Raw genomic sequence first — 23,892 nt, 5'->3', positions numbered from 1 at the left:
GCTTTTGGTAGACAGCCTGACTACCAGATCACCAGCATCTGTCACTGTCCCTTCTGAGCTCACCCCTTTCCTAGACTATTGAAGTGGTGGCTTTTTCCAGTAGGTGCTAAGAGTTAGAAGCAGAAACCCCAGTAATTCTTGTCCCCTTCCTGTGCTGTGGCTATGCACTACCCAGGACGTGAGCCACAGGCACCTCTTGCCATCCATCGTCTCATGAGCCACAGGCACCTCCTGCCATCCATCATCTCTCCCTGGGGATCTTGACTCTTGGCAGCTCCCGTGTCTCTAAATTGAAGGCTCCCTCCTCCAGCTCCGTGTTCTAACCAGAGGATTGTTTGGCAGTCATACTGGGCTATTTTGTCCTGATGCCAAGCACTGACCTGGCACCTGCTGGGCTCCCCTGTTGACTCTATGAAGTGGGTACAGTCATTATCCCCCTTTCTAGGAAACTGAGGCACAGAGGGCACATTACGCTCATCATGGTGATGACAGAAGCACCCACAAACCCATTCTAGCAGGAGTCGGTTTATTGTCTCATTTTTCTTACTGGTTTTTGTTTTGTTTTGTTTTGTTTTCAAGTCAGAAAGTCAGTTGAGATTGTGGGTGGATCACTTTAGTGTGGAACTTGGATAGCTTCCATGGCTGAAGGCCAAAGTCATGGAAGGTAGCCTGTTCTTTCCTTATGGGGAAGGACCTTTGGTGACTATTGACTGACATCTTCTCTCTGCCCCCCACAGTGCTGGCAGATGCCCTGGTGGTGGGCCCCAGCTCCCGGCCTCCTCCAGGCCTGAGCCTGCGTGAGGGGGAGCCCTTTGAGCTGCGATGTATCGCATCTACCACGTCACCGTTGCACACACACCTGGCACTTCGGTGGGAACTGCACCGTGGCCCAGTGCACCGAAGCATCCTAGCCCTAAGCCACGAGGGCAGGTTTCACCCAGGCCCTGGCTATGAGCAGCGCTACCACAGTGGGGACGTACGCCTGGACACAGTAGGCAGTGACGCCTACCGCCTCTCCGTAGCCCGGGCGCTCTCTGCGGACCAGGGTTCTTACAGATGTGTGGTCAGTGAGTGGATCACAGAGCAGGGCAGCTGGCAAGAAATCCAAGAAAAAGCCGTGGAAGTGGCCACTGTGGTGATCCAGCCGACAGGTGAGCTTTTGAAAATGGTGTCACCCCTGATTGAGACTAATGACTGTATGTGGGACTAGACCATAAAAGGGCTACCCCAGCCTCCCCTTCTGGGGGAAGGGACCAGAGTGATGTTGGTAGCTTGAAGAGTGCTTCTGCTTTGAGCTGAGGTTTGCCTTCCTGCTCTCTGCTTTGGGAACCTGGGCTACTGCTCATCTTGCATAGGAAGGTTCCTGTCTGACTCAGAGGTTAAGAATGATGGCCTGTTAGAGGCCACCTGGTATTCCTTGGAGCTGTGGGTGGATCTGGTCACACCTATGGCTTTAGTTTGTTTGTTTGTTTGTTTACCTGTTGAGTCCTTGAGACCTTGGGTCTGCCTTCCCTGATAGCTATTGAGTTGTATATGTGGCTGATGCCAAACTTGCTTAAGGCCACCTCTGGACCTGCCTTTCCACCCCAAGATGCACCGTCCCCTGCCAGGTGACAGACTCCCCAAGGTCCAGGCCTCTTCAGGTTTTCTATGTCTACATATTCCAGAGAGTCCAGCCAGAGGCCCACATAAATTAATTTTTGTCCTATACTTTGCAAAAATACCTTTAAAAAAAAAATCCCAACTGCAGAAATAAGACAGACAGAAAAGGCACATTAGGAAGTCTACAAAAACAGAAGAGAAACAAGAGAAGAAACCATTATTGACTTTACTGTTCAGCAAGCATTGATAGGAAGCATTGATACTGTGCTCAGTACTGCGCTGGGCCTTGGGCTCAGAGGTACTGCAGGCTCAAACCCAGGTCACTGGAGCCTGCAGCTTCCACAAGGACAGCACAGAGAAGCCATTGCAGGCTAATGTCACTGCTAGGGATAGCCTGGGTGTGCTTGGTTGTCTAGGAGTCTAATATCTTTTGATATTGGAGGCTCCTGCCTCCTGGGAGACCTTGGCTGACTGATTCCCTGCTCAGGAATGTGAGTGTGTGGCCAGTTGTGTTTGCTGGAAAGGAAAGCAGGAAGTTATAACCAGGGATCGTTTTTTGCAACGTCCATGGTTTTGGGCAGCATTTCTGGGATCTGAAAGAGGGGGTGAACATCTCCATGAGTGGCTTGTGGCAGCTAAGGCATGGCCATCACTGTGGGCCTTTGCTCCATTGGCTGCCGAAATGACTTTCCCCATGGACTAAGGTCTCCTTCCACGGGAAGCCTGTAGCTATTCAGTGTACATCAAACAACTAGTCTAATGTGGCAGGGCAGGGTCAAGAGCTTAGCTTTGCAGCAGGTTCACCGTTGGATGAAGGAATTTCAGTTGTAAACATGGTCCCTCAAACCCTACAGCATCTGGTTACATGACTGGTGCTCTCTCAGTCAGGCAGATTGTAGCAGCTAGCTCCAACCTGAGGTAGCAGCCTTTCCATCCCTTCTGGTGTTGAGCCCAGCGCCTCCCATTTGCTTGACAAGCACCTATTGGTTAGGTATGTTGCCCTTTTTATTTGGGGGTAGGACCTTGCTGAGTTGCTTCAGTTGGCCTTGAACTTCTATTCTTCCAGCCTTAGCTTCCAGAATAGCTGGGACTACAGGCTTGTACCAACACACTTGGCCTTGTGATCTTTTTGTGTGTGATGGGCCTCTTTGGCTGTCTTTTGAAGCCTGTAACCTTCTAAATTCATGAAACATAATACACAAGGTGACAGAGGAAGAATTATAACTGAAGTAGTTAGGAAAATATCTCTAAGACAAATTTGTTTTATACTAGTACTTTGCTTCATTATTAACACGTGAATAATAAGCCATATTGCAGGCCTCACAACCATCTGAATTTCTAGGGAGCAGTGAATTAAGATGATGTTCAGATGTCTACTACTATAAAGTCATGTATGAAGAAGACCTCTTATTTCTGTCGGTGACCAAGCCCTGGGTATAGGCCATACTATACCACCTTGTTACTTATTTTCACCAAGGCAGGAGATGCGATGTCTCAGCTCAGTGCAGGTTAATGAAAATAGAAATAGGAACAAATGTCCCATCCACGTGCACAGGCTCCCTAAATTCTCTGTGGATCGTAAGTTAAGAATCATTGCTCAAGGGATATGAGCTCACTTGTGTGCGCCCTCTCTCCCTCCTCATTCCTCTCCCTCTGTCCTTGTAACCTCTCTATATCTTTATTTATGTTTTTAGACAGTTTTACTGGCCTAAAACTCACAGGCTTATCTTGAACTCACAGAGATCTGCCTGCCTCTGCCTTCCAAATGCTAGGACATGTCCCACCATACCCAACTGTGGGGTGGTCTTTTGCTTTTAATCAATCTCTGTACTGGTCACAGGTGACTGGTCATGCTCACTGACCACCGTGGCATTGTAAGTGACACAGAGCCATTTATAGAAAAGCTGTGTCACCTCTGTGGTAAGTCCTCCTGTGGCGATACTACTCATACTTAAGAAGATTTAGCCATATTCTCCTGGAGAAAGCCTGGATTGCCACAGGCTTTGCCCACATCTCCTCTTGCATTCCGAATCCTTAGAACTCCTCCCCGCAGCTTGCTCTATATCATCTTCCAATGTCAGACCCACGAATCTAAAATATATTGTTATTCTCCATATATGTAAAACCCATGGTTAGTGATAGGACAGATATTTAGCCATGTTCACTGAGAAAATGGCAAAGTAGACTACACAGCTGCAAAGACCTTGCTGCCAGTGTTTCTGGGCCCTAGGAATGCATTTGATCTGTAAAGAGACAGAAGAACAAACAACTTTCAACCCCTTTTTCCTAATACTATGCCCACCTCATTTTCTGTCATGTGTTGGGATGGATGTTGGACTTGGCTTAAAATAATTATTTGAAATATATGTCAAGATTTGTAAATATTCATATGGAAGCAATATCTTCCAGAGGCCATAGGCTCTTAGGATGGGTGTTTTCTGAACTGGGCACCAGTCTTTGTCCCTGAGCTTCCTGGGAAGAGCTGTGGCTGCTGAATTGGTTTTGCTGGAAGACGGGGACTGTGCCTCATTTGCCTCCACAGGGAGAAGTTAGCTGTCTGTCATTTAGTGACAGTTCCCAGAGCATCATTGTAACTTGAAATTTTCCACTCTGATTACAGATGTTTCACATCTTTAAAAAAAAAAAAAAAAAAAAAAAAAAAAAAAAAAGTCCCTGAATAGAGTAAAATGTTTCCATTTAAAAGCTTTGGCAATGGAATGCTGAACAAGACCTCTCTTGAGTCAGGGACACTAAATACTTCAAGGATTTACCTAAATATAGCTTACTTTAATTGTCCCCAGTCATGAGAGAACAGTAGCATGGAGAATCCAGAACTCATTGGGTTTGGGGTTCAGTGTGTGTCTCCTGCTTGAGGTTTAGCCAGGTGTGTCTAAGAAAACGATAGTCTATATAAGTCGCACTGTGAAGGAACCGTAGTCTACATACATCACATTGTGAAGGGCTGAATCACTAGGAAAATTGTCTGGTTTCACTTTCCTGGCTCATCTGCGTAGGAGTTTTCACCCCGCCCCCAGGATGCTGGAGCCAGTGATGCTAGGGAGGGCTCTACCTGGAGCTACTGTGTGCTTCCGCCTCCGCTTCAGTAAATGACCATAATAGTACCCACCCCTGTTGTTATTCTCAGAATCTACTTACAATAAGTACAATAAGTAAAGCCATAGGCGTGTTTTACTGGTGTTCTTTGTTGCTCTTTTCCAACACCAATTTAGTGTGTGTCATGAATTTATTCATTAACTATTCCTCAAGCACTTTCAACTGCACAAAGCCTTCTAATTTTAACACCATAAATCAACCTAAAGGGGCGATCATGAGGGAGGTAAGGAGAAGGGAGGAGAGGGGACACACGTCACGCAATCACTCGATGGGCTTGTTTTACCTCTTCCAGCTCTGCAACTGGCCGTGCCCAGGACAGTGTCTGTGACTGAAGGAAAGGACCTGGATCTTTCTTGCAATATCACAACAGACCGTGTGGATGATGTCCGGCCTGAGGTGACATGGTACTTCAAAAAGACACCCGATACCTCTTTGCTTGCCTCCCACATGCTGGCGCGGCTGGACCGTGATTCCCTGCTCCACAGCTCACCACACGTTGCTCTCAGCCACGTGGATACCCGTTCTTACCATCTACTGGTGCGAGATGTTAGCAAAGAAAACTCGGGCTACTATCTTTGCCTTGTGGCCCTCTGGGCTCCTGGACACAACAGGAGCTGGCATAAGGTGGCAGAGGCCATGTCTGCCCCGTCTGGTGTAAGCGTGACCTGGCTAGGTGAGTAAGTAGCTTGAGGAATGCCTTTTAGCCTCTCTGCTTAATCCTTCCTGCACTCAGGAAGTGTGTGGTGTGCTGGGCATTCTGCCCCATGTAGATGTGTAGCTCAGACAAGTGTCCTTGAGCTCCCAGTTACAAGGAAGCCGGATGGGTTGTAGCAGTGTGGCCAGCAAGGGCAAGCATGGGTGGCGTTTGCCTCCATGCCCCTGCTGGAGGAAGTGGCTTCTTTGTTGTTGAGAGTGTCTGCCTGAGAGAGCTGAGGTGAATGGCTCTTTGCAGTGGCTTTGTTACAGAGACATCCACTCTCTTCTCTTTACTTAGACTCCTGGGTATTTCTGCCCTGGGCTAGGGCTCCCTGAAGCTCATTGAGAAAGAGCAGCCACTCCTCCAGCTAATGGCGAATGTTTTCTACCCTTGATGCGCTGGTAGCCCCTGGTAGTTTTAACTGCAAATATCATTTACAGTAGGGGCCATCTTCCTCCCTGTCTCTCTTCAGGCTCCCAGTCCTGGAGCTGCCCCAGGTGGAGGGGTGGAGGTGTCACCTCACCCCATGTTTTATAGCAGCTTGTAACATGGGAACATGGCTGGTGTCCTCACTGTGTCATCCCGCTTGTCATGTATGTGATCCCTGGAGCGCCCTTCCTTATCATATATGTGATTGTGGCTGTGTTCTACTTGTCCTATGTCCACTGATAGATTGTCATCTCATTATCATGTGTGCTCCCTGGAGAGTGCTCATTTTGTAATGTATGTGCTGTGTGCTGCCAGGTAAGCCCTCCTTCGTTATGTATGTGCTCCCTGGTATATGCCTCACATTTTCATGTGTGCTCCCTGGTAAGTCTTCTTTTTGTCATATGTGCTCCCTGGTGTCCTCACTTTGTCATCTGTGTCCTTCCTGCTGTGTTCACTTTGTCATTTGTGTTCTCCCTGCTGTGCCCAACTTTACCCTTCTTGCTCTTTGGTATCCCTGCTTTGTCATCTATGTGATCCTACCATGTCTTACATGAGATTGCTGGCTTTGACCTGATCTCTTTCCTGTAGTGCCCCTTGTCTTTTTTCCTATGCATCTGACCACGGGGAGGAATGTGTAGTAGCTCCTTTTGTTCAAGGGTGGTAATGGCCTTGATCATTCAATTCAGCTTAGGTGGGAGGGGCTGGCGGGGTGTGGCTGGCTCCCCACCTGCTTCATTTCCACAGTGGTCAGCCTATGGTCAGCTCTTCACTGCCCTCACAGGGCTTTGGGCCCTGACAAAGACACTTGATTTTTCTTTGATTAAGGAGGCAACACTGATCTTTAAAGGGCGGTAAAAGACTTCATCGTCTGTCTGATGCTAATCCTTCTCTTACATGTGCATGTCTCCAGCTCCTATGGAATTCTTCTCTGTCTTATATAGAGGTCCTATGCTGGCTCAAGGTGCACTCCCTGTCTGTCTGTCTGTCCCTAAGAAATGGATGGGAACTTGCGAGTGGTAGTGTGGTGCAAGGGAAAGTGTCCTTAGAGAGTAAGCGGTAGGGAAAGGCTAGTTGGGACTGAGACGGGGGTGAGCGGGGTGTGGAGGTGGTAGCCCTGTGAGCAAAGTGGGGCTTTGATATCTAAAGAGCGAAAGGAGCAGGCTTATCTGCTTTCATTCCTGCAGTCAGGAGCCTGCGCTCGAGGCGCTCTGTGAAGTCCTGGGCTGGAACAATGTTGGCCCAGCCAGGACTCTCCTTAGCAACCTTCAAAATAAAACAGATGTTGTCAGCACCAAGAGAAGAGTTTTCATCTCTGGAGTTGAATCTGTCTCACAGCTCTGATCCTAGTGCATTGTGTGGTGCTGTCAAATCCCCACTCTGGCTTTCTCCCCTCCCCCGCCCCCCTTTCCCCTCCAACTTCTGAATCCTAGCTCTGGGATTTTTTTTTTTTTTTTTTTTTTTTGTGTGTGTGTGTGTGTGTGAAAATTCTGCCTGCGCTCCAATTCTGAGGGCTGCTTTGAAGTCCTGGTGTATTGATCGCACATACCCTGGGGGAAGTACAGGCACTGTCAGACATCAGGGGCAAGCTCTGGGAGGGAATGGGCTTTGTAACTGAAGGGATTTGTTGGTGACGTGTTCTCCAGAGACTGAGGGGAAATAAAGAGGCTAAACTGTGGGAAAGACTCCCTGATTATCCTAAGGGTCCTGCCACTCGTTTTCCTGCGGAGTGCCGGTGCCATTGTGAAAGACACGAGTGCGCATCTCCAGTGCATGCGTGGAGCCCCAGAGCTTCTGTGTGCTTTACACAGACTAGGCCTGCCCCAACATACAGATAGCATAAAACCCATGCATCCAAAACCCAGAACTGTATGCAGGCATGGCCGTGGCTTAGAGTATTCAGAGGCCCTTGCATAATTGTGAGCTCACCAGGAGTGTAAATATTATAAAAACAACTGTGTTCTTCGCTGTCTTCCTCTTAAGCCTTCACCCCGTTCTCTGTGACTCATGGTTTGCAGCTGCTTGGACGCTTGTCAGGAGACGAGTCGGGCCTGAGTACAGCCACAGGCCTTTAGTCACAGTCTGCAGACTGCATTCTCTGCCCAGAAACTGAGGCAACTGGCTGACCCTACATGTTTTCTCTAGAAATATAATTTGCGCATTCCATCAAATACAACTCGGGCCTATATAAGATAATGAAGATGTGACACACACACTCTCACAGACACACACACACAAAGCCAGGAACACAGCTCACCTGCTAAGTATATAGATCATCCTAGGTTAGGTGATGTGGACTGTTGTCTCTTAGAGAGTGGGATCCCAGTGCTGATACGATGCAGCACTTGGTTTTGCACGTGACACATTGAGAATTCTAATTAGCATTTATTGAACACCTTTTCCAGGCCCTGACTGAGAACTTTGTATGTATTAAATGGTCAGGTGGGAAGTGCTTATGATCACCTTTGGAAAGGAGACTCTCCCCCATTGGCTAATTCTTGCTTCTTGTCTGGGATGGCTTAGAATTGTGGCCTTGGTTGAATCTGTCCTAGGCATTGTCTCCGTGTGTGGGGAATGTCTTTGGCCTTGGAAGTCAGCTCTACCTCCTGAGACAACCAGTCCCAAGTCCTAAAGATGGGCTGTTCCTGCTACCTGTTCTCATCTTCAGAGCTGCTGTCCCAGTTGATGACGGGGTGGGAACTGGTGGGGTCGCCTTAGTCCGTTGTGTTATGTGGGCCTACTACAGATGGTCTGAGAAATGAACGATCCTTTGCAGCAGGGTGGGGGGGATCTGGTGATTTTTTTTTGTAAGAAGGTGAGAGAAAGGCCTTTTGCTAAGATTTGTATTCCTCTTTGAAGAAGGAAAAGCTCTAGTTGGTTTGCAAAATGAAGAACAAAGCAACAGACATAAAGAAATAATCAAGATCAAAAGAGGCAAAGAGAATCCAAGAGCAGTTATTGCTTGGGATGAGTTCGTTGAGTGGTTGGCATGAATTTGTTGCATTTGAGCACCAAATTTGTAGAGTTTTGAAGTCGAGACAAAAAGAGATGTTCTTATCCAGTTGTCTGAGAAAGAAAACATAAACTTTTGGAGAGGCAAACTTTTTCTTGGCACTGAATTTATCCCATGGTTTTTCATTTTGGGGTGGGGGTGGGGGCAGTGGATGATTTAATGGCTAGTGCCCACAACTGTTCTTTTACCAAAGGCCTTCAGTGATTGTTCAAATGTATGTTTCTTATACCCATGCTCTCTAAGAGATGAGGGTGTGAATTGTAAGTGTGGAAAGGAGTTTTCTCTCTCGAAAGAACTTGAATTGCTTCAGGAAACAAATGTTGCTTTGTGTTGATCCAATTTAGTGTATGGCTGAAACAGAGAGCCAAGCGGAATGGCCAGTTAATCTGCACATTTTAAGCCATCTCTCTGTGCTATCAAATGTCTTAAACGAGCCCTTGGCAGGAGTTGGATACTAATCAGTTTATGGTTGAGCTCTCTGCCCGAAGTACCAGACTTGTGTTAATTAGAGAGGGTTCCTAAGGCTCAGGATGCAGGAGGAGGTGCAAGAGCAGGAGGGGGCAGGGCTGAGCTCTGCTGGTCAGTCCTGAGAGTGGATTTGCATTCTTCACCACTGGAGAGCTGGCACCTCTTCAGCAGTGTGCCAGCAAGGAAGGTAATTACTTTCTTCTTTAAAAGGAGCTGTTAATCTGCTAAGTACTTGGTAGACACTCCGGTGTTCTGGGCCGTCTCTAGGACATCCCAGTTAGATATATGGTGGGTTTTTTTTAGCATGGCTATTGCCTGTATCTGTCTGGGATTATTCCCGAAAACCAGTGGAGTAGTGGAGTCTGCTTTGTCAGTTTTGGCACTCTTGGTTTAATGGGACAGTACATAAACCTGGTCCAGCACCTCCCAGTTACATCCCTGGTACAATCCTTGGTGTTGATGGTGATGTATTAGTGCTTAAGGGTCTCCCTCACCAAGTTGTTAGCCAGCTAGGACGTAGGAGTACTCATGCATTCAGGTACCAAACTAGCATGGAGGAATCAGGAAAATGTGTGTAGGAAAAGGGATGTTGAATTCCCAAGAGGTGCAGGGGTTAGAGCCAGCCCTTCCTCCTGTGCTCTGGATATTCCTGGCCCTCTCTGAGAGGAGTGAATGAGGATGAAGGGAGCGGAGGCAGTCCATCTGAACTGCGTATTGCTCTGAGATGGCTAATGCTGACTTCTGTCATGATAATTGTTCCTCTTGGACTCTGCAGAGCTATCCCACCCATCCCCCCATCACAGGACTTAATTTGTAGCCATCTCTGTTTAAATATTAGAGAGTCTTTATTATCCAGATGACTGTGCTAACTCTTGGAGTACCTGTCCACTTCAAGAGCCTGGAAAGTGGAGTGCTCCTTCTGGTCTTTCTAACCCTGCCCTTCCCACATTATCTATACAAGGTTATGGTTGGAGAGAGGGGGTTAAAACATTCCCTCCTGGAATGCAGCATGTGTGCCTGGGGAGCAGGGTCAGAGCTTCTCGGATAGCATCACTCTGAACTTCTGGGAGGGAGCAGGCCAAGAAAGCCTTGGTACCCCAGGGGTGGGATGAGCCTGTCCAGGTAGTCTGCGTTGGGAGCCAGATCACCTAGATAAAAAGGTCTCCCATGCAATTCTACTCACACTCTATGCAGAAATTCTCTAACTTAGCTCCCCGAGCTTCATTTCTGTTTGTCATTTGAAACATACACAAAGATAATACTAATCCTATAACATAGGAGAGTTAAGCCAAATTCCAAGAAAGTATTATGGCCTGCTGCCTGGCATCTAGAAAGCCCTCTGAAAATGCTGGTTGTCACTCTTGTTACTGCAGAATGGGATAAGCTATATACCTTCCTTATAGACTTGTCAGAGTAAGTGAAGGGCATCCGCATACCTTGCCTACACACGAGGAAAAGCAGGCGCCTCTGGAAACAGTAGGCAGGAAATACTGTGGTCTGTAACGTAGCCAGTCATTCTCAAGGTTTTCATTGTTTGGAAACTTGGAGAAAGGCATTTAGTGATCCCTGTTTGTAGTGGAGCCTCTCTTCGGAGGAGGGTCACCTGCGAGTCTATAGCTTTGGAGAGAGAGTGTCGGAGCAGGTGTGGACCTGGTACCCAGATTAGAAAGCAGGCCCGAGTTCTCACATGTTCCTGGCGCTTGGCTTGACACAGCAGCTCTGTGTTCCGAGAGAGCTGATAGATAGCATGGGTGGGTGTTTGTTTTCAGCTTCTCAAAACAAATTTACAAACATTTGCAGTAGAAGAAATAATCACCAGCTTTAACTGCAAGTATCTTACTTATCTGATTTCAACTCTCTCTCTCTTTCTCTCTCTCTCTCTCTCTCTCTCTCTCTCTCGCTCGCTCGCTCGCTCGCTCACATGCCTCACGTACACTTTTTAATCTGCACGAGCATAAAGCATGCTCGAGAGGCCATGTCTTTTCTTCTGCGAGACAGGAGCTCTTTCCCTCTGTAGCCCAGCTGGCCTTGAACTCAGCACCCTCTGGCCTCTGCCTCTCACATGCTGGAACTGCAGGCAGGTCGTACCTCACGCAGCCTCCAGATACCACTTACCACTGAGTACTTGAGGATGCATCTTAACTGATGAGCATTTTCAGACATAACCCTCCTTGCGTCCTTAGCTGATTTCTTGATGAGACCAGGCAGAATGTAGCAGTAATCAGTGCTGAAATACTACGCCCGAAATGAGCATTTTTATGCAAAATATTAAATTTAGTCCAATTCAGCCAGTATGCTAATATCTTTGATATAGAAGGTGCTTTATGCATAGCGTGTGCAGAGAGATGCTCTGAGTAGCCTTGAAAAAAGTCCTAGAAGATTCCATGAGCTGTACATACAAATAACAGAAGTTCAAGGCAGTGCTCTCGTAAAATCTCCAGAGATTGAGGGGCCTGGCAGGTGGAAGGATCTCTGCTGAACACTTTGTGATTGAGAAGTGAGGATATTTGACAGTGTGCCCAGGGAGTTCAGAGGAGGCAATCTGTGTTGCCAAGGTAAGGTGACAAAGAAAAGGGTGTGTACCAGAAGCCTAGAGAAAGACACACCCTCTACAAACCACGCTTAAAATTATAAAGCAACATAAAAAGTCATCTCTGCCCATGCACAAAACAAAACAGAGCTCCGAGTCCTGACTCCCTTCCCTCTGATGTCATAAGCAGCGCCCTGTCTTCTCTGGGAGTGTTTATCTGAAATTGACTCGCAGAGGTGTGGCTGACTACTCAAAGGAACCCGCACTCTGACCTTTCACAAGCCAAGAACCCACTGCCTGTGCATTTGGTCTGGGGCTGTTTGTGGTGGAGGTGAAGCTAAGGCTAGCTGTAACAGGAGCAGGGGGCAGCCACGAGCAGGAGAGCAGCCACAAGAAGTCCGCAGAATCATTTTCCTATAGTGCCAATGGGAGCATCTTAGATGTGAATGTTCTGCAGCCCTACTGTGTGTTGTTCCCTCCCCATCTCCTGGATTCACAGGAGGGAGACAGAGCACTTTTAGGGTAGAGAGTGGAGTAGAGTGGGAGAGAGTCTCTTCAGCTCTTTTCCTCAACAGCGTGCTGAGTGTGTGCCTAGGTGATGAGGTAGAGGATGTGACAGGGGTAATGGCAGAAACGGGAGCTGAGAGCATGGAGAGGTGGTAGTATTGGGTTTGGGTTGGGTTCAAGTGTTGAAGGCTGGAGTGTGTGCTCTGAACTGAACATGTGGGGATGAGGGCCTGGAGGTGAACAGACTGTGACTTGCCAAGCCAGTTTAGAGGGCACGGGGAAGCCATGCTAGTGTTGCTGGAAGCAGCGAGGGCCACAGTGAGAATGGCGTTCCCCGAGATTTCATCTTAACTGCCTGCATCAGGCTGGGAATGGAAGAGTGACTTCAGGGACACCAAGGACACAGAAGGCATGTGGCTTACTCTCGGGGTATGAGGGCAAGATGGGGGGGGGTACATCTCATGCTGGGGTAGCCAGGAATGCCATCCTGGGAAGTCAGTGGAGAGTTGGGAGTGTTGGCTGTGTTACTTTGGAGTGGTGCCAGCTGTGTTTTCCTCTGTGTGCCTGCTGGTCAGGGAAGGTGGAGCTGAGGTGAGTTATCTTGTGACCTGGCTACACTTAAAATGATGTGGAGCCCTAGGCCATATGCTGACACGGCTCTACACCTGACGTGGCCTGTGAGATCTGAGAAAGAATTAGGGCAGAGCAGGGCACCAATAGTGGTCTAAGACGCTGAGTGAGTGAGTTTTGGGTCATAGCAGGTAGAGAGAGGGAGGAGAGGACGGTAGGGCAGAGGCCCCCAGGGGAGCTTTTCTCTGGCCACTAAAAAGGTCAGTCATGTTGTCACTTCTTTATCATTGTGTTTTATTTAACCAGTTGACCAATTAAAACTGTACACATATATTATACATGTGTATCTGTTATATATATATATTACATATATATATATATGTATGTATGTATGTATATGTATATATATATGTCTCGGTGTGTATGTGGTTTTGGCTTTGTCATTATTTTTTGAAACAGAGACTCACCATTTAACTCTGTCTGGCCTAGAACTCGCTATGTAGACTTGGCTGACCTTGAACTCAGAGGGATTCATTCACCTTTGCTTCTGGAGTTCTGGGATTAAAGGTATACACACCACATCTGGCTTACTATTGTGCGGGCATGGTATACATCATGGTGCTTGATCTGTGTGGAGAGTGGAATGGCTAAATTAAGCTAATGAACATATCTGTTACCAATGAGTAGGCTTATTCCTTTCGTAGTAAGAACATTTAAAATTCTCTCTCTCAGCAGTACTCAAGCACCTATAAGAGCAGTCACCACGTTGTAAATGGACTTTCTGGTCTTACCAATTGCTCAGCAGAAATCTGACATCCTTTGACATCCTTTGACCCCTGCCCCAGGCTCTGAGAGCTATCATTTTACCTGAGTTTGACTGTTTTAAGTTCTACGAGGCTTTTGTCTTTCTGTCTGTCTTGTTTTGATTTGTACAGTGTCTTTCAGGCTCGTGCATGCGAGCATGTGTGCGTGCATGCGTGCATACATGCATGTACGTGTGTGTCCTATGTTGTCTTTCCCCATTCATCTGTTGACAGACGCTTAGGTTGACTCCCTCCTGCTCGGCTCCTGTGAGCAGTGCAGGGATGAGCATGTCCTGCCTGTCACTCATCGTCATTTTAACAGCCTTTACAAGGTGTCACTTTGGAAGAAAGTGCCTGTGGGTGGAAGTAAACCATGAAAGACAGAAGGGTTTGTTATTAGAAAGGACATGGTCTGTTACAGAACACAAGACCCGGGAATAGAGTCTAGGCATCCCAGTTTCATGGATCAGGTGAGCTCAGCTTCAGGCCCACAGGAAGCTGTCCTCTGGTCACAGCCCCTGTGGCAGTAATTGGCAGTGTCACTGCCAGCACAACCACATCTTCAGTGTCCTGAAAATCGTCCCATTGAACAGCAGAGCTGAGAAACTGTACAGTTTGGAGAATGGGTGTGGCTCCAGAGAGATGCTTGTCTTGAAAGGTAGGAACCCTTTCAGCCCTGGGACCAGACCTCCCACCCGTGAGCCAAGTGTGGGAGTTACTTACCTTTTAAAGGTCTTACTTCTGGGCATGAAGTGGGAATCGTGATAAGTAGTGTATGCATGTTCTTACACATGTTGGTGTGTGTATCCGTCCACCTCCCCCAGTGTGCTCCTGACACCAGATTAAGCACCTTTGTTACTGTATTGCGTGTGTTGAGGGAGGGTGCAAGCACAGTTGTGCACCAATATTCGTGTGGAGGTTAGAGAGCAGCTGTGGAGTTTTCTGTTCCCGCCTTGTTGAGGCAGGCTCTCTGCTGTTTCTGCCAAGTTGTGTACTCCAGGCTAGTAGGCCTGTGAGCTTCCAGGTAATTCTCCTGTCTCTGCCTCCCAGCTTGGCTTATAAGTGCTGGAATTATAAGTGACCACACTAGGCTTTTCACATGGGCTCTAGAGATTGAACTCAGGTCATTGAGCCCCCTCTATGTTGATTCTAATTCTCAGTCCTTGCAGTGAGGGTAGGAACGTGTGGTTGTGGTCATTGCTTGCATCATTACAAATGAGGCACCAGAGAGCTTAAGCCATGTGTTAAAGATTGCCTGCAGGTCAGTGGCAGAAGCAGGACTAGTACATGGTCTGCTTGATGAGCCCTGGCATGTCAGCACTGTACATCTTCTTCATTGCTCTTCATGGCCTCATGAAGTAGTGTGCAGGTTGAGGCTGTAGCACCAGGGAGTGTTACCCATAACAAACTCAAGGTACACAGAGGTCTGTTAATGGTGGCCATCATTAGGTCAAAGGTTAAGTGCAGGGTCCAGGGTAGCTGTGCATCATATTTCTCTTTCATTGGCTCCAAGCCTCCTCCACACTTGCCAAGAAACCCATATTAAGAAGCCCTTGCCAGCTTTCCTTCCTCTGTCTGCCCATTCCACATTACCTGAGGTTCTCCGGTCACCACATACTCTCCTGCCACCATGGTGCCCTGATATTTGGGACGCTCTGAAGCTTCCGAGTCCCAAGTGGTGACACTTTACTTCCAAGCTCCCCTTATGTTCTCTAATATGCCAGTTGCCCATTTCACAGTGACCATTTGTCAAGGGCCCGCCCATGAAGTTGACCTCTGTGGTGCAGCTACAGTGTTGCCCTCAGTTAAATCCTCATGAAGAGCAACATTGGAGAGAGTGAAGGTTAGAGTCCTTTCCATTTCCTAGCCCTGTGAATCATTCTTGGAGAAGTCACGATGGTATAAATTTCATTAGAAGTGTAAATCACAAAAGAGCAGTTCCTTGACCTCAGCAGTTTATAATCTGTGTGAGTCATAAATAAAAGCAGCGAGAAATCAAACAAAACTGCTAGTGGTGATGGAGAGAAAGAGAACACTGGAAAGTGGAGGCCTCCGTTCAAGTAGACTGACTTCTCATCCAAGCAAAGTGCTTGGAACAAAAACTGGAGACTTTTCTAGTGACCTTACCATTAATACAGAGCAGGTGTCGAGTACCTACTGGGTCCCAGAATTTTGAGGTTGAAACTCTTAAGCAAAAAATAGTTTCAGAGAGGATATCTGGAGAGGACAACTGGTGTAGGAAAGACATAGGAGAGCTCAGAGAAAGAGCACCATCCCCAGCCACGGGAGGCTTTCAGAGCATCCCAAGCACTGCTGTAACAATGGCGCCAGCCTATATGGTGGGTGAAGAGCCTCAGGAATAGAGGTGACGGGGGGGGGGGGGGGGGGGGGAAGGAAGGCTACCAAGGGGTTCTAGTACAGGTTCTTCTAGTACAGGTTCCTTAAGGAGGCAAGTGTAGAAGAGGCCTGCAGCCAGTGAAGACACAAATGTGGAAATACAGTAGGGAGGTGGGTGGTGGTACTGAGCAGACTTACCAGGGCCAGGTTCACTATGTGACGGTTCCGTGGTTGGCAGAGATACAGGGTGAGTTATTTGTGGCTTTGGAAAGAACATCCTTTTGCAGAGTTTTAAGCGAGGGGGTGTTGGCTGACTGGATACAGATTCAGTGGAAAATAGCAAATGAGGCTTTAAAATATCTGAGAATGAGTCCTAGGGGCCTTGCATTTGGGGCATAGCCAGGGGTGGCAGGAACCCGAGTCCTGGTGGGACTGGTGGGCCTTAGATTGTACATCGTTCTTTAGGTTAGAACTTTGCGTTACTGACTCAGTGGGAGCTTTGAAGGTCTGAAGCTTGCTTGGTATCCCAGAGACAATCCTGATAGAAGGGGAACGCTGAGATCTTTCTCAAAGACGCCAACCTCCTGGATCACCTGTTATGGTCCCCTTGTCCTGTGTAAAAGTAAGGGTTCTGACCCAGGATGTGTGGCATCTGGCCTTGGCAGCTTCCTTCCTCCTCCCTTCCCTCCCTCCCTCCTTTCCTCCCTTCCTCCCTCCCACCCTCCTTTCCTCCTCCTCCCTCCCTCCCTCCCTTCCTTCCTTCCTTAATTTCATCTTATGTTTTAATGTGTAGGGATCTCTTACCTGCATGTATGTCTGCACCACAGGCGTGCAGTGTCCTCAGAGGCTATAAGAGGGCATTGGATCCCCTGGAACTGGACGGAGAGATGGTTGTGATCGCCATGTGGGTTTTGGGAATTGAACCTAGGTCCTCGGTAAGCAGGCAGGGCTCTTAAGTTCTGAGACACCTTGGCAGTTTTCTTCAGGCAGATACTTGAAGACGTGGTTTACACGCTTTGAGAAATACTCTTACAGGGTCCTTTCTGCTCAACGCCAAGACTTGATTTTTATTTCAGAAGCTAGCAGGATGGACGGTTTGTTGGAACGCAAGTGGTCCTTGACTTGTTCCTTGGACAATTCTTATGTCGCTGTGTTTTCTCTTCCCCCCTTCAGAACCAGAATACCAGGTCTACCTGAACGCTTCTAAGGTCCCCGGGTTTTCTGACGACCCCACAGAACTGCAGTGCCGGGTGATAGACACAAAGCGTCTGGAGGCCGGTGTCCGACTTACCGTGTCGTGGTACTATAGAATGACCCGTCGCAATGACGACATGGTGGCCAGTGAGCTTCTCGCAGTCATGGATGGGGACTGGACTTTGAGATATGGAGAGAGGAGCAAGCAGCGGGCCCAGGACGGAGAGTTTATTTTTTCTAAGGAGCACACAGACACATTCAATTTCCGGATCCAAAGGACTACGGAGGAAGACAGGGGCAATTATTACTGTGTTGTGTCTGCCTGGACCAGGCAGAGGAACAACAGCTGGGTGAAGAGCAAAGATGTCTTCTCCAAGCCTGTCAACATATTCTGGGCCTCAGAAGGTGGGGACATCATCCTGTCACTGCTCAGTTTGGTTTAGTTTCTTAAGTCATCTGTCCATGTTTGTGTAGGCACCCTCACTCTCCGTTCACACTAGAAATATGTGCTCATACACTAGGGAACTGGAACCACATGGCCCTTTGGGGACATGGGCCTCTGCCACTCACTGTCCTTAGCAAAGCCTTGCATTTCCTGAACCCCAGTCAGTTTCCTTTTTCTTTCTTTTGGATGCCAGCCTCCTCTCTGAGGACAGTTGTCCCAGAATCCACTTCAGTGGCTGTGTTTTCTTCCTACATTCCTTGAATAGCTGGGAATAGAGGAGTCAGGCACCCCCTTGTTCCTCTACAGTTTCTACCATTCCCAACCAGTCCTGAAAGACCCCTCTCTGCCCAGGGCCACACCTCTTCCACCTGTCACTCATCCTGATTGACTCCTTGTTCTTCTGCTCATCTGCTGGAGCTGCTCACCTTGGTTTCATGGCCACTTTTGTTACTACTCCTATCTGGCTAGCTGTGTTGAAATCTTCCTGGGAGCTTTCAAAAAAGAAAGGATCCCAGTAGAAATTGTATTTAAATTGGTCTGAGGTGTGTGCGGTCTGGACACTGGAATTGAATCCTCTAGAGGGGCCACTGTAGAGGACCCTTGTGTAGACAACGTTTTCATTCTCAGGCCCCTGCCTTTGTCTCCTAAGTATCACGTCCTCTGTCCCTTTTGGTCTTTCACTCCCAGTTCTTTTCATCTGACCCGTTCACTTCTGAAATCCAGCCCTCCATAGATAGCTCAGTGTCACTGTCTGGTTCTCTAAGATCACAGGCTCCCCAGATCATTCCCTTTAGTGCTTCAGCCCTAGTGGTTCTGTTTTCTACCATTGTCCTTCCTTCTTCCTGGGCCTTTACTTCTCTCTTACCAGAAAGCCCAACATGGACCTGGAGCCCTTCCTGATACACGTCCAGGCCTGGGGGTAAGGAGAGTTGGTTGATCATCTACGGATATCCAGCCTAAGTTCCCAACCAATCATGTCCCTTCTTTTTCTTAACTCTCTTTCCCTGGCTTGGTCTACCTTAGATTCTGCTTAAAACACAACCTGATTCAACGCCAACTTTGCTGTCGCTTTGGCTGCATATGCAGAGTTAGATGCAGTTGAAGGAAATAGCTTTCCAACAGTGAAGGTCTCACTTCAGATCTCCAATCCCTTCTGTCACGTGGGCTCTCAACATTGAGAGTCATTCTGGTTTCCTTTGTGTGTTTACTTCCCCACTCTCCTAAGTGATAATTGCACACCACCTGCTCTCTGAAAACCTCCTCCCCCAGCCTCTGTCGGCTCCATTCCCTATAAAAAGATCATCAAAGGAGAACTTGTATCTGCCATGTTCAGCATTGAGCCTGTCACTTGCCCTTATGTCTTAGCAAAGGTTAGCCCCTCTCACAGCTTAGACATACGCACCCCCCCTCCCACTTATATCTTCAATATTCTCTCTCCTCTGGTCCTTTCCCATCAGCCTGCTAACACTGCTTTAGAGAAACCACTTTTGGTCCATTTCTGTTTCTTACAACCTTGCCCACTACTCTGCCCTTTTATAGCGGTGGATTCGATTTATCTATATTTAATATCTCTCGTTTCTCCTCCAGTTCTCTGTGGTACCTGCTCCCCAACCCCTTAGTCACATATTGATATTGCCAAAGATCAACACACTACAGAACTCTGTTTGTCGGTTTCCTTCCTGGGCTGGGACAGTTTCTCCCTTGCAGGAATGCTCTGGCTTTTCCCACGGTTTGTGGAAAGCCTTTCCCGGCCCTGTTTCCCTCCTCACTGGCTGCTGCACCTCAGCCTCCCTCCCTACTGCTTCCTACTCAGTTCCCACTCAGGACACATCAGGACACAGTCCCTGCATTCCTGCTTAACTTGCTCAGCATTAGCTTCACAGGACACATAGCAGTGGCTGATTCCCAACTGTGCCTGTGTGTGCCCGAATGCCCCAGAACTTCACCTTCACTGATATGGTGCCTTCCTGCCTAGCAAGCAGCTCTTAAGTTGCTGTCCAAAATGGAGCCTCTAGCCTCTGCCACCCATCTTCTTCCACCTTTAGTTGTTGACCTAAACCTTTACCTCTGACTCCTCACTTTTGTTTTGTTTTGCTTTGCTTTGTTTTGCTTTGTTTAACCTGCTAGGGATTGAAGCAGAACCTTACAAGTGTTATGCAAGCCAGCCGCATCCTGACCCCTAACTTCCCTTTTTGGTTGTTGTTTGATTTATTGGAGGCCTGTCTTGTTTTGAGAGGCAAGGTCTCCTGTAGCCCAGGCATCTTCAGATTCACTGTGTTGTCAAAGATGACTTTGAGCTCCGACCCTCCTGCCGCTACCTCCCAAGTTCTGGAACTGCAGACACCACCATGCCCAATTCTAACTTCTTGAGACCGGTTTAGAGTCTAATGGCCTCTCATGCTTCAGACTTATGAGCCAGTGTTAATCTCTCATCTATATTTACATCACCAGCCTCCTGTCTGGTCTCCTTGCCTCCACCCTTAACCACGCCCTTAACATCTAATCAGATGGTGACATGCTTACCCCCATACCTTTATAGATTCTCTATCTCGGAGCAAAACCCAGAGTCCTCTCAGTGTCCTTGAGTGTCCTGAAGACTGATCACCCTCCCCCACAGCTCTCCCTGCTGCCTACTCTACTGAGCGCCTCTGCCCTTCCCATAGCTCCCCTCACTACCTGACAAGCTCTGTAGCTCACCATTTGCTGTCTCCTCTGCCTAGACAGCTTTCCCACCTCCCTCAGGTGCTGAGTCAAATGTTAGCATTCTGGTGGGACCATCCTGGGCCACTCTGTCTATAACGCTGCGCCCTTTCTCTCATGCGGTCTCACACTTTCTCTTTTTTTGTCTGTTGTTCTTCTGTGGTTGTTCTTACATTTTTACCACCTAAACACACTATGTGTTTTATCTACTTGTCTTCCTCTACTAGTATATAAAAATGAAGGTCCTGGACCTCTACTGTTTTATTCCCAGTGTCTATGATAAGAAGGCTGTTAGTAATTATGTTTAAGTCATGAGTGTATGACCAAACTCACAGGAGAATTGGGAACGAATGTGTCTGGCTCGGTAGAACCTCAGAAGTCGTCCTCTCTCTAAAGATGCTGTATCACACATGTTGTGCTGCTGGGTTTGACAGGACAAATTGCTCCCCAAATCCCAGCATAAAATTTATAACTGAATAGATTTGGGGGTTAATTACTGTATTAAAAGTTCTTTTTAAGGAGTAGGCATAATTCATTTTATCTTTTAATAGCTATTTGAGTTCCTTCCATATGACTTTGTGCCATTGTGATTGATGAAACCTAATATGTACACGCTTAGGGATTGGTATTTGACAGAGAAACTAAAAGGACATGCAAACCCACTGGTAGTGTCCTTACAGACACCAACTCAACATTCTGAAAACCACATCTCTGTGGCTAAACCTGTAAACTACTTGGAAGTGGCCATGTCTGCAAATGCAATTGTATTTATTATATGATATATCATATCTATTATAATTGATACAGGGTTAGGCAGAGAAGAGCCAAACTTCCACACAGGCTAGCCCAAGGAGGACTACTATGCCGGCAGTAAGTAGAGAAGGCTGTGGTGTGGCTAGCCTAGCTTGTCTTCCTTCTCTGGCTCTCTGGACTTGAGAGGCACCATCTTAGCTCTCTGAGTTCCCTCAGTGACACATAGGAGGGTTTGAAATCCCTCCAGTTCACACTTTAACCGCCCATCGCCCCGTCAGATTCCTTCTGACCGAAGCTGTTTCCCCTGGGGCAGTTTTCAGCCTGTTCACAGACATGTTGGTTTCTTTTAGAGTTGCCACATTTCCTTAGTGTTATCATGTGGCAGATTGCAAGTAAATCCCTATTTCCTGGATGCTTAGATTTTTAGATGCATATCCATTCTAACTGTTGAAAATGGCCCACTTCTGATTCTTTATTCCAGATTCTGTGCTCGTGGTGAAGGCACGGCAGCCAAAGCCTTTCTTTGCTGCAGGGAATACATTTGAGATGACTTGCAAAGTGTCTTCCAAGAATATTAAGTCGCCACGATACTCAGTTCTCATCACAGCTGAGAAGCCCGTTGGGGACCTCTCCAGTCCCAACGAGACCAAGTACATTATCTCCCTGGACCAGGACTCCGTGGTGAAGCTGGAGAATTGGACCGATGCGTCTCGGGTGGACGGCGTCGTGTTGGAGAAGGTTCAGGAAGATGAGTTCCGATACAGAATGTACCAGACTCAGGTCTCCGACGCGGGCCTGTACCGCTGCATGGTGACAGCCTGGTCTCCTATTGGGGGCAGCTTGTGGCGAGAAGCAGCGACCAGTCTCTCCAATCCTATTGAGATCGACTTTCAAACCTCAGGTGAGCAGAGAGCTCTGTGAAGTCATAGATTGGCCCGGGAGATAAGCTTGACATTTTAATCAAGGGTCCTTATAATTTGTTCATTTTGTGTGTGTGTGTGTGTGTGTGTGTGTGTGTGTGTGTGTGTGTGTGTATTTGAGTGGTGTATGTATGTGGTATATGAGTCTGGCTTATGTGCACATTGTGTGCTTTTGCCAGAAGGTGATGTCAGGTGTCTTGCTCTGTCACTGCCTTATTCCCTTGAGAAAGTTTCCCACTGAGCCTGGAGCTAGGCTGAGGGCCAGAAAGTCCAGGGATCCTTCTGTCTGTCTCCCCACACAGATCTGGGTCATAGGCATATGTGGCCCCACCCAGCTTTTTATGTGGGTGCTAGGGATTTGAACCCAGGTATTCATTATTAGGCAGCAGTCACTCTTACATACCATGCTGTCTCCCAAACTCCTGTCCTTACTGTTTCAAAGAGTTTGTGAAGTAGAATTCATATACCATGTAGTTTATCATTTAAGGTCCACAATTCTGTGGCTTTTCATATATTCGCAGAATTGTGCCACCATCAATCCCCAATGTCAATTTTAGAACAATTCTGTAGCATCAAAGTGAAACGACCCCTTAACCAGCAGTGTCCAGCCCCATGCTGCTTTCTGTACGTGGGCTTTCCCTCCCTGTATATGTCACACACATACATCATGCGTATGTCACCTTGGTGTCTGGCTGACTTAACATCACCCATGTTGCCCTATGCTTCCCATTCATTTTTATGACTGAGTCCTATCCTGTGACATGCTTAGGTCACACGTTATCATTTCATCAGCTGACGGATGACAGGGCGTGTCCACTTCCCCACTGTTTTGATTCTGTCATGAGCACTCTTACAAATGTTTTTGTTTGGTTGGGTTTTGGGGTTTGTTTGGTTGGTTTATTTGTAAATGGATTTAAAAAGTAAAAAAATGACTGGAACTCATAGTTCAGACTTCAAGGAACTTCATGGAGAGAAACAAACATAGCTTGGATGGTTTGGAGCTGGAGCCCAGGCCAGGTCTGGCTTTCTACTCCAGGATGCAGGTGTGACTGTAGCTTTGGTCCTACTCAGGAGCATCTCCACACGGGATGGCTCTCAGCCTTGCTCTGCTCCTCAGTGTTGGATTGCATAAATAATTGGGCATCACCAGAGTTGCTGCAGAGCTGGGGTATTGATGCACTTGTCAGTTTGGTTTCTTAAGAATCATTATTCATAATATTTATCTTTGGTGTTTACTATGTTCACTAAGAAATTAATTTATCTTTAGCAACTGGAATATTACCATGCTATAAGGCAGAAAAGCCCACATTATAGACAGCATAGCTATAAGGTATATATTCTCAAGTGAAATATTTTGCTTTTAGGGATGCCTCACTAGGCTCTGATGCACCTGGACACACCTGTCTTTCTGTATGCTACTAAGCTCTGACACATCAGGGTATACCTGTCAGTGTGTGTCCCTAGGCTCTAACACACCAGTCTATGTATGTGTGTCACTGGGCTCTTACACATCTGTCTGTGTGTATGTCACTAGGTTTTGATACCTAGACACACATGCCTGTGTGTGTCACTAGGATCTAACACACCTGCCTGTGTATGTGTCACTAGGCTCTGACACTCATCTGTTTGTATGTCACTAGGCTCTGACACCCATCTGTGTATGTCCCTAGGCTCTGGCACATCCATCTGTGTGTGTCACTAGGCTCTGACACACCCATCTGTGTTTCTCCCTAGGCTCTGGCACACCCATCTGTGTGTGTCACTAGGCTCTGGCACACCCACCTGTGTGTGTCCCTAGGCTCTGGCACACCCA

The 23,892-nt window shown here is 47.5% G+C and overlaps 1 protein-coding gene across 3 annotated transcripts in view; it reads left to right on the top strand.

Annotated features, from left to right (window-relative positions):
* The window catches only part of Ptgfrn (prostaglandin F2 receptor inhibitor), a 70,879-nt gene that overhangs the window by 32,021 nt on the left and 14,966 nt on the right, over window positions 1-23,892 (top strand). For all 3 annotated transcript variants that reach the window (XM_029475488.1, XM_029475489.1, XM_021158115.2), the window contains exons 3-6: window positions 738-1,151; window positions 5,009-5,389; window positions 17,241-17,666; window positions 21,641-22,060. In XM_029475488.1, the coding sequence (XP_029331348.1) occupies window positions 738-1,151; window positions 5,009-5,389; window positions 17,241-17,666; window positions 21,641-22,060 (1,641 nt within the window). The remainder of the gene's footprint in view (window positions 1-737; window positions 1,152-5,008; window positions 5,390-17,240; window positions 17,667-21,640; window positions 22,061-23,892) is intronic.

The sequence above is a fragment of the Mus caroli genome, chromosome 3 (genome assembly GCF_900094665.2).
Source record: "Mus caroli chromosome 3, CAROLI_EIJ_v1.1, whole genome shotgun sequence".
In the NCBI taxonomy this organism is placed as follows: domain Eukaryota; kingdom Metazoa; phylum Chordata; class Mammalia; order Rodentia; family Muridae; genus Mus; species Mus caroli.
Note: the sequence above shows the minus strand (reverse complement) of the source record. Positions and strands in the feature narration are given on the sequence as shown.